A 14,641-nucleotide genomic window follows, 5' to 3' on the forward strand; every position below is an offset into this window, starting at 1 on the left:
TCACAAAGAAGTCTTTAGTTTTGACTTAGCATCTAGCAAGACATTAAAATCATGGGTTAAATCTTGCTGATTCTGGGACTATAAAACTAGCTTCAGGAGAGCACTAAGCTCATGCTTAAGACATCAGTGCTTACCTACCTCCCTGCACAAACCATATTTTTTGCACTGGGACTTTCTATTTTGAATATAAAAGCAGTTCTATACGATGTATAGTTCCATCAAATATATCGCACATGAAAAATCTGAGAAGTACAAACTATTACCATATGCTTTTCAGAGTACAAATAAACAGGTCTTTTAACAAAATTAATACTTCATGCCTTTTCACCATGGAAAGTACCATGACCTGCTTCCCACATCCCACCCAGGTACTGGAGAAGTATACAGAGTAGAAGAATCAGGTGTATGATAAAGAAACTGTTGAAGAGACCCAATGAACAAAACCAAACCCTTCTTAAATAGCATACAAAGGGACTAAGCAGATAGTGATGCTATTATGTCACATATCCCAGGGAAATGAAACAATTTCTAACACTTTGGGGAAGCAAAGCAACAATGCAGGATGACTATATTCACAGACAGACTGACAGTATGTAGAAAACTATGGTTTATGAATGTCTTACCCTTGATACAGAGGACATTTAACTAGATCATTAAGTTATTAATGAGCTTTATTTCCTACTCACTTTGGAATTTTCAGACTAAGTAATGAAGTTAATTTGACACCTGCAACTGGTAAGATATCTAAAGCCTGAACAACTTGTTTTCGTAAAATGTTCGATATATACATATTGGTAAACTTAAATAGCAAGAGTATTACAACTCAATCTTATTTGCTTTATATCACAATGTCATGTTGAATCAACAGCATATAATATCTCATATTGTAAGATTTACATACGTATGCAGAGTTTACTAACAAATACATCAATTACATGGTTTAGATGTAAACAGTGTATTAAGCAACACTTCTTGGATTTGATCCTCAAGTAAATATTTTAATGACTGTCCCTCATCTTGTTTTGCCAAGCAAGACTCATGAATATGAGCATAACAGGGGTGCACATTGAATTTGTTTCTGTTTTCGTGTTGGTACTAACTTTTACTTCTAGCAATAAGAAGAGCTAACTTGTATTTTGTTCATTTTCTGCATGTGATTATTTGGAGGGGTGAACCTAACTAATTAATCAGAAACTGGCCTTCCCTTTATTAAAGTTATGCATACTTTTGGAAATTTGTCTATATTGACCCTGAGGTGATAAGCTTGTAAGCGTTTATTAGGGATAAGTGATTTTTCCAGGGATGATGCTTTAACAGATAAGCAATTAGAGACAAAAATGTGTAGAACAAGCAAGGCTAAACTTCTAAACACATTCAAATACGGATACGCGGTGAGGCTGTTCTCTGCTCTGCTGAACCCAGTGATGTCCCTGTCATTGAAGAGGGCTTTAATTTGTGCACATTTTTCAATTTTAAATCCCGTGCAGTAAGAGTATAGTTATTAGCTATGGAGTCACTTGGGCTTCGGTAGTAACTCTGTTCTTTGAATGGAGCTGCCAAAGTCCATGATGCTCGTTGCATCAAAGGAGGATAAGAGCCGCTCTTAAGGACAAGCTGAAATTGGAAAAAAACGCAACAGTTTTACACAGCACAGTAATTTAAAGAGTCGTCTTAGAGCTAGAACAGGGTTAAAGATCAATTAGTATAAAGAGCAAATACATAAGTCTGACTTAGAGTCATTTGACCACCAATCTATTTTTAGATCCTGATGTTCCACACATGTATAAGAATAATTTTACACAATGCTTCAGTAGGAGTACTCGTGCATTTTTTTGCATAATCAAGGTCTTTTTTAGAAATAAGAGAAGGCATTAGTACATTATCTAGTACTCTCTACTCCCCCACATCTCCATCTTGCTTCTTTTCTTCTTCTCCTTGCATTCGCTTAAATTTAGAAAATTCTTATTCCTCAAGCCTTTGTTAATGACCTGTCTACTTTTAAAACTCAATCCTTGTAATACTTGAATAACACAAGTTAACAAATTCAGCTCTCATCTTTCTCTCTCCCCCACATCAATACAGGATTTGTAATAGATTTCTTCTGTCTGTTCATTCCATGTTTCTCAGGTGACTTGGTATCTATTGATATTGATTGTCATCAGTCCTGATGTCTGAACTTTAATGAGATAGCTCACGGGCATAATGGACGTGGGATCAAGAAGTATGTTTCTTATCAAGATACCCTCAGAGAGAAAACGTACATAAGACAGAATCATGAATGTACTTCATACCATGGTTCCTAAAGCTCTTAGTCTAGATTCATATTTAGCTTGTTTCTGTATTACATCTTGTTTAATGATTTTTTACTCCATTGCAGTAACACAACTATATCCCTATTACCAATTTCTTCCTCTTTACAATGCAGCATTACCATCATCAGTTTCAGATCGTTCTTAAAAAAACCCATAAAACAGCGTCTTTTCATTTAACCTATAGATGCAGCCATGAATTTCTTTTTTTAGTCTATCATGAGCTTTAGTGAGAACAAAAATACAGTTTGTCAATCTGAAATACAGGCTAAGGCAACATTATTACATCTGCCTTGCATTTTTCTTCTGACTGACAGGGCTAATCTTATCAGCAAAGAAAAAGGCATTCACACTACTGCTGCAATCATACTCCTTAAATTAGCTTCTGAAAGATCACAGAATCTTTTCAGCTCAATTTCTTCCACTGCATGCACTAGACAGGTGGGTAGGTCCCCGACTTACAGTTTTGGGGGACAAACTGATACAAGAATTAAAAATAATTCAGAGATTTGGAGATTTTCCCCAGAAAGTCACTCTGTATCTTTAGGAACTGCTGAAGTCAGCATAAACTCTGAATTCTCATCTCCTCTCTTAATTAGGCCCACTTTGAAAACTATATTCTTTCTTCTCTACCAGGTAGAACAAATTTCTGGGTGCAGAGCAGGTGCCTTGCTAACGGTGATACCTATGGGAACCCCTTGGGCAAAAAGTTGGTCAGAGAGGAACAGCTGCTTCTGGAGAAGAAAGAAAATCACCAGGGAAAAATCTACTGCTTATGCAACACAAAAATTTCAGGACTGGCTATATCAGCTCCCATGTCTTATATAAACCCTTAACATATCCCCAGAAGTCTGATTGATTTTTGGATGAAAATAAAAGATTTTTATGTAAATCTTCAATGAATAATTTTCACTTTTTTACCATTATTTTAGAGTATATGTTTCACTTAAAAGTTCCTATTTTCAAACAAAGTCCAAAATAACCCATTTTCCATCAGAATCTACTTCAGTTTCTGCACAAACAATATCTTTCTAAAGAAAAACATCTTAGATGAACTGAAGTGCTGACACAAATGAGCCAAATGAGCAACTGTGAGGCACTTACAGTGGGGAAAGCCAGCCCTCTCTTCTTCCTCCCACTAAGTGCTGTCACGCATAATTTTTGTTTGTGTCATGCAGCATAGGTTGCAGTTGTACAGCTATACAAACTATCCATTCTGATCAATGCTGCACCTGTCAAGCTCTCAGCTGGTTTTGGAACAGCAGTATAGCTTTTTTTTGTGTGTGCTCTGCCATTAAGTATTGGAGGCGGGGGGGGGGAAATCATAATTTGTTTGGAAGAAAAATATTTTTACTATTTGATTCCTTCCCCAGAAACTTAAACTCAAAATATTTAATCCAAAATTTAACAGCAAATAATTAACTATAAATTTAAAAAACAGATTTAAACTGCCAAAGTTTAATATCCAAATCATAGCAGAAGTTGTAACAACACTTTTCTAATATCTGATGCCTAAAATCATGCTAGCACATATAATTTAATGTATACCCAGACACCAGGGGAGAGAGCACATACCTGATACAATTCTGAAGGTGCAGCTGAAGCAGGGAGGGGCGGTAACTCCGGTAACCGTTTTGCATGACTCATGTTATACACAGAATCGTTTTGTGACTAGAGAGAAATGAAAAACAACTTCAGACACATTTATGAAATACACAGTTTTGAAAAAGATTCATTCAGGAAGAACAGAGACTTTCAATTTTCATTGAAAATGACGTATGCAACTTTTCTAATTTTAAGGAAACAGACATTTTGTGGAGTGGGTTCCTCAGCAAAACAGGTTTTCAGATTGCACTGTTCTTTGCAGTCATTTGATAAAGCTTCTAATCACCAATAAATACCAGATTAAAAAACCAAACAAATAACATTTTTGTATCACTGAAAACAATTGGAATAGTTTTAAATATTTTTATACTAAAAACTCCACATGTTGTGCAGAGTTTGTAATGGTATAAACACTGGATATTGAAATATTAAAGCCTACCAGACTGCCAAATTGACAGTGAAACAGTCCAAATTGGGCAAACTGCAGAACAGAAATGCAGGGCATCAGTGGGGAGAAAAAAAACCACTAGATTTTTTCATGTCTATAATGACCCAGTTCCAGAAGAAGCTATAATGCCAGGATGTCACTGGAAGAACAGATTGCTCACAAGGACTCCACAAAGTGTTTTAATACAAATGTCAGAATACCTGTGTCTTAGGACTATGTTCCACCTCCTCAAGGTGACAATATTTTGAGGTGGCCTTCCAGGACTCCATACAAAGTTCTCTAAGAATATTTTCTCAGAAATATTTTCTCTCTCTGAGTTTCCCAAATTAAACTTGTTTAAGAGATTCACAAGAAACAAATTCCCAAATACATAGTGACACTATCAGAAAAAGGAGGTGGAAGTATGTGGTATCTGAATGTCCATGAATTAAATCACCATGAAAGAGGAAGTTGTTACCCACTACAATTATGTTTGAATAACGTATAATCATTTTTCACATAATTCTTAATACATTTTTGGCAAATGGTTATTGCTTTCTGATATATGACTAGAAAACTAGGCTGCCCGAACCTAGTTTTCCAGCAGACAAAACTGTGCCCTTCTCAATATCAAAGTAGAGCCCATTTAGAAATAAAATTTGAGAAAGGACTGATCTGATTTACCTCCTTGATATTCCCCAGTGTGTCCCCACACAGACACACAGAAATCAAGATATTATCACTGCCAGGCATATTTCACTAAAGACAGCATGAATTGTTCTTGATTAATGAATAAAGGATTGGGCCTTAGGGTACTTTAAAAATGAATAAACCATGTGGTTTATTAGGAGATTTGTTCATTCTTAAAGACCCAAGAGTTAAGAAAGCCATTGTTCATTCTAAAGCAACTCTTGATTTATATGCCACCTAACCTTTCAAAAAGTTAAATACTTGAGCAAAGGAATTCTTAATAAGAAGTATATTATAAAGGCTTAAGTCCAAAGAATATTCAACAAGAACGAGCATCTTCAAATAAGAGTTCTTCCAATGTCATCTGAAGTTTTGGAAAAGTTATCAATCTTTCACAGTCACTGCAGAAAGAACTTACCCTCAGGAGCCTCGGGCTCTGTGTTGGCTTCATTTTGCTTTGTTTTTTGTTTGCTTAGAAGTTTTTGGTCCTCCCCCTCAATATAAGCATCCTTGTCAGTTACCTGCACTGGAAAAGAATGAGAGACTTATTTCAGGTGCTACACAAGGTGCCTACAATCAGCTTCCTATCCCAACTGCCAGGAAGAAGAAAAATCTCTCCCCCAGCTCCCTTCTTCCTTGTTTACAACACTAAGCTTTCCTCCCCTCCAAACCACACGCTTTCTTTTTCTCCATTCCTCTTCAAGCTCACTTTTCACCTTAATCTTTCTAACTCTCTCCAGACGTCTTTCAAGCAAGACTTTTTCCACCCTGCTCTTACCACTTTCTCCAAAAACAGTTTCCTTCCCACTGCCTGTTCTCTTCTAATGTCCCAGGAACTCTGGGCCCTTAATTGTGGTTTACAGCAGACGGAGCCACATATTAATTGCCATGAGAAATAAGCACACAACAAAAGGAACAGGAAAAGAGAAAGAGAGAGACGCCCAGCATGCCTTACACATCCAAAGAGTACGTGAGTGAGCAGGGTAAGAGCAGGTACTACCTGCAGACCCCCTGGTTACCAGCCCCTCTCCCTGTCCAGCTTGGTGAACTTCTCTGACACTCTGCCTTTCAGTCCTCAGCTTCGTTGCCCCAGTTACAGCATAGTTGGTGCTTGGAGACAGGAATTCCCTCCTCCCTCTCTTCCCCCAGTGGAGAAAAACCAGCCCCTTTCAGCGCAGTGTTGCGCCAAGCTGTGGTCAGGGAGATTCAGTTCTGGAACCAATGAGCAACTGTACAGGTTCATTTTACCTCTGAAAGCTACTAAAAACATAGTCCTAAGACATCTGAAATATTCTGACATTTGTATGAAAACACTGCACACAGCAAGGGAGCTTCCAGAACAATAAAGGCTATACAAACCCAAATTTCTTTAGGAAGAACTAGAAAAAAAAAACATTAAAGACTCAAAATCTTGAACCCAAACATCTCCACCACTTTTCCACCATTCAGAATCAAACTCCCTGAAGATGCAAAGACAGCAGGTGGGATACTTGTACTCACAATTCCTGTAAATCTGCTTGTATGCATTTGCCTCCCACTTACAGTCGTCACTATGTCCTGAAAGAGTCCTCCATCAAATTTCTTCACAAATGGGAATTATTACCACCTGATGTGAAATCTACCACAGTCTCCTTATACCAACCCTCAAGAGAGGCCTGGTACATGTTCTGCCAACACAGCAAGCCTTCCATTTTAACTTTCGCAACATCTTTGGATGCTATTTTTCATCCTATTTTCTCTAAACTGTGAGAATGGCTGATATCCCTGATTTAACAGCACCGTTTTCCTTACATCTTGACCTAATACCAAATACAAATGGAACATCGCTCCTGCCTGGCCACAAGTGAAAGTTCCTACCATAAACTAAGTTGCTCTTTAAACACAAGCCAAAAGTGTGGGGTCAAGAACCAGGGCTGATAATGCTGGAGCTAGCAATTGCTCGGCTGGTGTGTACGGTAACTACAAATACTTCACTGCTGGTTTGTAACATGAGTATTTTCCTGCTAACTCGAGCCGACGCTGGCACCAAGACAAGCTCTATTAAGCAACAGTTATAGTACCTACTGTTCCTCTACGCACAGCAACTCAGATGCATATATATGCATGCCCTTTGAAGTTAAATAAATTACTTGTGCTGCTTGGGAAACATTAAAAACAGTTATTTTACACAGGAAGAGATTATATGTGAATTTTTAGCAGAAGAAATAATTATGCATAGCGGGAAATTGATTTAATAAGATGTACAAGGCCATCTCCAAAACTGCAGCTACGGCATATTTCGAAAACAGCCAGAAATTTAAAATCTCCAATATACTTCTAAACTCGGTGGAGGCATTAAACTTTATGGTGCCATTATCACTGGATTATGTCACACTATAATTCTACCCGTTAGTTTTTCCCTGTGCTCACTTTAAAAAAAAATCATATAAAAGCAACAAATTGAAAATTAATTTTATATGCACTAGCCTACTAAGAATACCAATACGCTATGCACTTTCACAATATGAGATATAAACACTTTAATAGTTCAAGCAAAATAAACTTGCCCTCACCATCCTCTTCTTGCAGGTATCTTGTGTTGGGCTTTTAGAGTCTGTGGTCCAAATCTGCATTAATATGCAAATCTCTCTTACACCCTCCATCTGCACAGATCCTTGTATCTGCAGAGCTCATTGAAATCAGCACCTCAAAGACACAGAGCTCTGACGGTCTGACACGTTAAAACCCCCACATTTTATAAAACCTCTCTTTGCATTATAAGGCCAGCATGTTCCAAATTAAATGCGCTCTTTATTTTGTTGCCTTTAAAAAATAATCATTAAACCATTAACATTAAGTTTTGCAATACTCTCATGGGTGGCACCAATCAAAAAGAGTGATTAAAGTAGTCATGAGAAACATTAATATTTTACTAATCTCTGACTGTAACTTACAGCATGTGAAAAATTCTATGTAGCAAAAGCTGGGAACTCACTGCAAATTCACACTTGCATGTAACACCATCATGATGGCTCTGGAAAGCGGCCAGGCCAAACCATCGTGCAACACACCTCACCAAGCATCATTTCTGAGATGAACAGTCCCATCCGCCTGCCTCCCCACAGCTGCTTGCCCTTGCTCAGCACAGGCCCTCCTAATCTCAGCACAGGCCCTCCTAATCTCAGCACAGGTGCTGGGACACCGTAGGATGCACGGATCTTGCTAAAAATCCATCTGAATTCTTAAAGTAACTATTCCTCATGTGGAGCACCTCCCCGAACAGGTTTGCCACATGGCCACCCAAACACCTGTGGAGGCAGCAGGACGGGGTGGAAACGCGTGGGAACAAATGACCACAGAGGGGGGAAGGTGGTTATGCCAGCTGAAGCGTTTCACAGCTGCCGTTCCACTACACCGCACGGCGTGACTGCCTGAACAGCCACAAGTCACTGAAAGCTGCCTTCGTAGCCTCCCACTCCAACGGCTGCAACCCCTCCAGCTGGGGCTGGTGCGATTATAGACACGTATCTGAGCAATTCCTGGCTCATGGAGTCGTGAGGCGCAGCTCAGAAGCGAAGCGGGCAGTGCCACAGTGCTGTGGTACCGAATACCCCCCTGCCCCGGGTGCCCTGGCCTGTGGCACCCCGTTTCTTGGGGCTGAGTGTGCCTCTGCACGCCTGTGCTTCCCACAAGGAGGAACTATTGCACATATCCTCATTTTCTATCCTTAATTCGAAAAAGCTGAAGGCTGCGTGTCTTAAAGCACACGAAACCCTGGGACGCTCCCTGAGGGTGCCCAGACCCGAGCGGCTGAGGCAGGGCCCGGGGGTGAAGGGCAGGGCAGGAGCGGGGACACTAAAGGGCACAAAAGGGAAATAAATAAGAGCCTCTAAAACCCCGGTGGACTGTGGGAAACCCGCCCAACCCCTTCCCCACTGGAAACCCAAGTGCGGTGCCACGCCAGGGGCGGCCCTGCCCCGGCCCTCGCTCCTTTGCAGCCTCCCCAGGCGCCCGGCCCGGCCCTGCCCTGCCCGACGCGCCGCCGGCTCCCGCGGGGAGGAGACAGCGGTGAGAGGGCGGCGGCGCTTCCCTCAGCCTCGGCAGGCCCAGCCCGGGCCGCGCCGGGCGTTGCATCCGCAGGGCGGGAAGGCGAGCCGCCGAGAGGGGATGCGGCCCGGCGGGCAGCGGCCGCAGGTGAGAGGGACAGCCCCGGCTCGGCAAAGGGCGGGCGGGGAGCGGCGCCGCCCCGCTCCGTCTGGCCGGGGACTGCGGGGCGGCCCGTCAGCCCTGGCCGCCGCTCGGTCGCAGCGGCAGGGCCAGCAGCGCGGCGCAGCCCCGCGGGAGCGGGAGCCGTGCCCCCCCCCACCTCCCTCGGCTCGGGCGGGCAGCGCCCCTCAGCCCTCCGCGACGGGGCCTGCCAGCCGCCAGCGCTGAGCCCGGCGGCGGGGCAGCGCGGCCCCCTCAGCCCTGCGCGGCCTCCGCCCACTCCACGTTGTCTCCGCACCGCGGCTTGGTGCGGAGCCCAGCGGGGAGACCCGCGCCGTGCCCCGGCGCTGCAGGTCGGGGGAGGCCGAGGCAGCGGCCCGGTCGCTGCCTTGGAGCTACTGCTGCCCGGGAACCCGCTTTAAGGGAGTGCTTAATCCGCTCCTGACCTCGGTTTTAAGCGTCCGGTGGAGGCGGCGGGCGGCGGTGAAGGTAACGCTTGGGGCTCGGGGCCGCGTGGCCCGGAGCGGGCGTTCGCGGTGCGGCGGCTTCCGCCGGCGGGAGCAGCCCCGGGGCCGTGGCCTCGCCGGCGCTGCTAGGAGCGAGCAGGCGAACGCTGCCGTGTGAAAACACTGTGTAAACAAAGGGAGGCACCGTCTACGAAGGCCGAGTATAAAATAGTAATACTGACACGGCGACTGTTTAGATTTGCAAGCAGGAAAGCGCATCTTTTAATCTTCCCCTGGTAAGGGTCCCCCTGGCAACAACAGATGACGTTTTCGTGGGGGAAGGGAGATTCTTGAGCTGATTTTGCCTTTAAACTGTCACAATTAAATACATTCAGAGCATATGAAAGCATTTTGCTTTTATATGCAGAGCTTTGAAGCTGTACAGGGTATGGTTTCAATTCTGAGCATGAGGCTACTCACAAAACCAAGTCTCATTAATGTGTTACCAGTTTCCAGCACTAGTAGCCATAAATTGTCCATGCGGATAGTTAGAATTGACCTTTTTACTGGTAATGCAACACCTTCATGGTTAAATCCGGGGTTAATGTTATAAAGGAAGGAGGTGAGAGTCATCTCATATCTTGATACTTGGCTTTGGGAGTTTCAGCAGAGCCTTCAGGGACGAGCCCCCTGTATTAGATGTACTTTTGTAAAAGTAATGTTTTAGACTTTCTGGGTCACATTAACATCTGAAATCTACATTCTCTGTTTTTGCAAAAGAAATATATCATTTTCACAAAACGTCTGCATGAGCCTGTAACTAGTTGTACCTTAATTTTAAGGAAAATTGGATGGCTGAGTGAGAACTGGTTGTTCAGAAGATTCACGATCGTGGCTGAGGATTCCAACATGTCTAAAGAAATGCAAGAGCTGCAGAAGCAATGGCACTCCGTGGTGCAGTCCATCCACAGCAACTCAAATGTGGGTCTGGATTATAATTTTATATAATATATTTATAAAGATACTCCTTTCATAACTCTCAGAATATGACACCCCAATTTACTTAAATACAATTTCAAAACTTTCTTTTTTCTGAGAAAATTGGCACTCCCTTTTTTAAGTGAACACTGAGGAGCCTATGGGAAGGGCTGTCCTCCCACACCTTCAGCAATCAAGAAAAAAGGAAGCCGTTTCTGCATTTCTGTGTTTTACTGGTGTAACCATTTGATATAGTAGAGTGGCATTTTAGTGAAATGGTTGTGCTGCTATAAAAAGAACTAAAACTACAATACGTATTTCCTTAAGAGAAAGGAAATGTCTCTACTACAATAAAATTCCAGTGTATAGGTATGACTGCCTCTGTAAAAAGGATTTTTTTTCTACCAGTAACATTATAATTACATTCTTAACAACTTTGTGATACAGACATGCCTGCACTGTACTTCCACTGAATAAATGAGCAGGCTGCAGATTTTACTGAGGCGTGGAAAAAAGAAAAACCATCATAGTTTTTAAATGTTACGGTATTTTTTCTTAACAAATACAGTTCTCTAGATCAAAATCATCACTGTTGAGACCCCACTGAAATCTGTGCAGCTAAACTGTGATTTTTTATTTTTTTTTTACTTGTTTTCAGGGGTATTGGGGTTTTTTTGTTTTGTTTTTAATCTGTGCAAGAATGGAACTCGGAAGTCCAAGGGAAACATGTCTGTTGTTGGTAGAATTATATTTGCTATAGAGTTATCTAAATTCGCAGTAAGTCCTCATGCTTTTGAAATACAGAGGCAACAGCCGCCCTCTGTTCAAGCTGCAGACTTGACCTTTAAAAGTTATCTATGACAAGAGATACAAACAAAATCTGAAATGTGTTTTTTTCATCCACAGGTTGTTGCATTTATGAATTCTCGTGTTGGCCAATATTTAGATGACCATCCTTTTATTGCCTTATCGCTCCTGATGTTTATTGCAGTGTCTGCTATTCCCGTTGCGTTTTTCCTGATTTTTGTTGTTGCAACAGCCATAATGGCCTGTATCGGTGTGATAGTTATGGAAGGTATTGTATACATGCATGTACTTATTCCCTTTTAAGGCATGATGTCTTTTCCTTTTTTTCTTCTTCCTTCTGGAATTTTCAGTTCAAGCAATTGAGGATTTTTGTATGTAGTCCTCAGGTCTCAGCAGCAGCGAAACTCTTAATACAAGAAGAGTAATCCGATTAACTGTAGTCTATACAAGGGAAGTCCTATTTCCCTTTCTAATTTCAGCCACCAGGATTGGCTAAACCAGTTATTTTGACCATGCGTAGCGGCTAGCTAGTTGATTGCAGACTAGTTTCCCAAATGGTTTGAATTTGGAGTTGTAGAATGTCAGGTCTTCTAATTTGCTTGTATATAAACTTGTTTAAATAACAAACTGATTTTCTTTTATTAGGTGTTGTAATAGCCATAGGTGGCATAGCCCTCCTTTGTGTACTGTGTGGCCTGGGTGCACTTTCACTAGGAGTTTCTGGAGTACTGAGTGTTTGTTATGTCATTCTTTCAACTCTGGTCAACTACTGGTATGCTTCAAGGTGAGTATTGATGTCTTGATCCATGCTTGGATTTAAAATTCTGCCACTGTACTACTGCATTGATTACCTCATTTATTCTAAGTGAGCCACTGTTGCTTAGTTTAACAAATGTTTCTTGAATGCTAGAGCATCTTTGGTTACCCTGGTGGCTTAATGTGCAGCATATAAATGTCTAGTCATCAATATGTATTTTACTGAGAGTTAATACACGCTCTCTTTCCTATTTAGGTAAGAGGAAATGTAAATAGTCTTTAAATGTGCATATGCTAACACAACACGACATCAAGCAATAAAATACAATTTTGTCTCAGTCAGAATATTTGTTGCTTTAAATGTCATTAAAACACACTTCCAAATTGGACTTTGCCTGGAGGATGAACCTTTTGCAATTCTTCCTGCATGATGACCCAGCTATCTCTGCTTACCTGCATTTGTAGAGCAGTGGACCAAAATGAGTTGTAGACTTGGGATGAGCAGAGGGCTACTTAAAAGGCACAGTGTGGCCAAAATCGAAATTGCAGGTTCTGCTGGATGCTGCACATGTGCCAGTCATGTCTCCCAGTACTTACGGTTTGGAGGCCTGTTTCAGCCAGCATTGCCTTAGCCCTGCTTTTACCAAGCATCTGGTAGGAGTAAGAGGCACTGGTAGGTTGTGCTGGAGTGCCACCTATTGCCCGCTTAAATATCTACCAGGGAATGAATAATGATAACCACTTAAGCATAGGGAAGAGCAAGAAGAAAAATTACAGCTGCTCCCTGCTTAGACTTGCTCAGTTTGCTCCTTCAGCACAGCTGTGCTTCTTGCACAGCTCTCAAGGACACACAAAACTGACTCTGGAGCCCGTGATATCGTCAGGATGAGAAGACCATGGTGCAAGGCCCAGTGTGCTTGCATTTGTTCTAGGGCTCCATACCACTCCTCCAGGGCATGCTTCCACATCCATAACATTGCCCACCAATTCCAGAAAAGACTTCTTTTTTCTCCATAGCATATCCGAACATGCAGACCAGTCATCTGGACTTACAGCTTTGATATTAAAACAGATGATATCTGCTCTTTTTATGTTCCTGTGTCTTTTGAGAGGAGCTCTGGTAGAGCAGCCATGGATGTTCCAGGAATCTCAGACAGGTTTACATCTCACATTGCTCAGCTTTTTTTGAGCAAAAAGTTAAAAGACAATAATCTTAAAGAAGAACAGACTGTAAAACCATTCTTTTCTCCATATGCAGGGGTCAGATAAGGAAGCAAGAAATTAATGGAAGCTTGCCACAGAAGAGTCCTTCTGTCTTGGATCTTTCTGCCAATAATGGAAAGAATGAATAAGTGGGTTTCTCCCCACTTCCTTCATAGGCACTTAACTGTACTACTCTGACTCTTGCAATGTAATTGTTTACTCATTGAGCATTCAACCTTTATGCACTCCTTATGGGAACTGAAAAAATCAATATGCATCTTACATTGTCACTGTAAAACTAATATTAAGAATAACCATTAAGCAGCAGTGCATTACAATATTAAGTCTATATGCATGATGGAATGTTCCACAGGATTTGGTGAAGGGGTGTAATAATAACAGCTACTGTTAAATCAGTGACAATTAGGTGGAAGAAAGGGTAGGCAGGCATTAGACTTCCCATTCATTACTGGAGTTCTGGATGTACTATCTTTTGAAATTTGTATGCAGCAGTTGGTCATTTTGATACATAAGTGTCAAAGCTCAGAGCACCGGAAAGGTGTTTTGAATGTTAAAAAATATTTTTAAGCCTTAACAGCCTTTGTTAAAATAGTATGAGCACACCATGCTAATGCTTTGTATTTATTATAAGAGGAAAATGGGCTTTTATCATAATGTTAAGTTATGGTACAAGCTTTTATATACCTTTAGACGTTGCATTATTCTGAAGGATATTTTCCTTGTTCTCATTGCCTCATCACATCAATGGTACGCAATTAGGTCTTGCATTTTGTCATCTTTGTTTAGGTATTTAAGTTGGCTGGTTTGCTTCTCAGTTGTAACTTCTTATATGTTATTTAAACTTTTTTTCATTCTTGCAAATGCTATAGTATTTCTAAGCATTAAGAAAGTATCTAACTATATTAGTTTAATAAAGTGCTGTTTAACCAGGTTGTCTTGTTATTCTGTTTATTCTACAGTAAAACAAAGTTTTCCAGATCTACTTCTAGGAAGGTTACATTTGGAGCTGAATTTTTCTCCTCAGTTAATGCTGAAGTATTTTGGCTGGCCGATATTGCTGAGCCACAAACTGCAGACAGCTTGTATTACATGAGATTATTCCCCTTCACGTGCCTGTAAAGGAAATGCAGAATCCTAGGACTAAATTAGCATAATACCCCAGTTCTGCATGAACCAACATGCTGCTTGACTCCAGCACGGAGTCAAAGTTTATG

General features: G+C 41.5%; 2 protein-coding genes across 4 annotated transcripts in view; one reads left to right on the plus strand and one right to left on the minus strand.

Annotated features, from left to right (window-relative positions):
* The window catches only part of DNAH3 (dynein axonemal heavy chain 3), a 75,045-nt gene extending 65,244 nt beyond the window's left edge, over positions 1–9,801 (minus strand). Inside the window, exons 1-4 of the mRNA XM_087732051.1 lie at positions 9,663–9,801; positions 5,450–5,557; positions 3,885–3,980; positions 1,389–1,614 (exon numbers count right to left, since the gene is read on the minus strand). Of these exons, the coding sequence (XP_087588177.1) occupies positions 1,389–1,614; positions 3,885–3,980; positions 5,450–5,482 (355 nt within the window). The 5' untranslated portion in view covers positions 5,483–5,557; positions 9,663–9,801. The remainder of the gene's footprint in view (positions 1–1,388; positions 1,615–3,884; positions 3,981–5,449; positions 5,558–9,662) is intronic.
* Positions 8,933–14,357, plus strand: LDAF1 (lipid droplet assembly factor 1). 3 transcript variants are annotated; one of them, XM_087732083.1, is made up of 5 exons: positions 8,933–9,204; positions 10,505–10,643; positions 11,547–11,715; positions 12,093–12,231; positions 13,462–14,357. In XM_087732083.1, the coding sequence occupies exons 2-5, from the start codon at positions 10,572–10,574 to the stop codon at positions 13,553–13,555; spliced, it is 474 nt and encodes a 157-aa protein (XP_087588209.1). In that variant the 5' UTR covers positions 8,933–9,204; positions 10,505–10,571; the 3' UTR covers positions 13,556–14,357. The 3 variants fall into 3 exon arrangements, with proteins under 3 accessions (XP_087588209.1, XP_087588210.1, XP_087588211.1); XM_087732084.1 differs by lacking the exon at positions 8,933–9,204 and adding an exon at positions 9,290–9,705; XM_087732085.1 differs by lacking the exon at positions 8,933–9,204 and adding an exon at positions 9,836–9,958.
* The last annotated feature ends 284 nt before the right edge of the window (positions 14,358–14,641 follow it).

The sequence above is a fragment of the Nipponia nippon genome, unplaced genomic scaffold, assembly GCF_047370975.1.
Source record: "Nipponia nippon isolate SJK-2023a ecotype South Korea unplaced genomic scaffold, ASM4737097v1 scaffold_5, whole genome shotgun sequence".
Classification (NCBI taxonomy): domain Eukaryota; kingdom Metazoa; phylum Chordata; class Aves; order Pelecaniformes; family Threskiornithidae; genus Nipponia; species Nipponia nippon.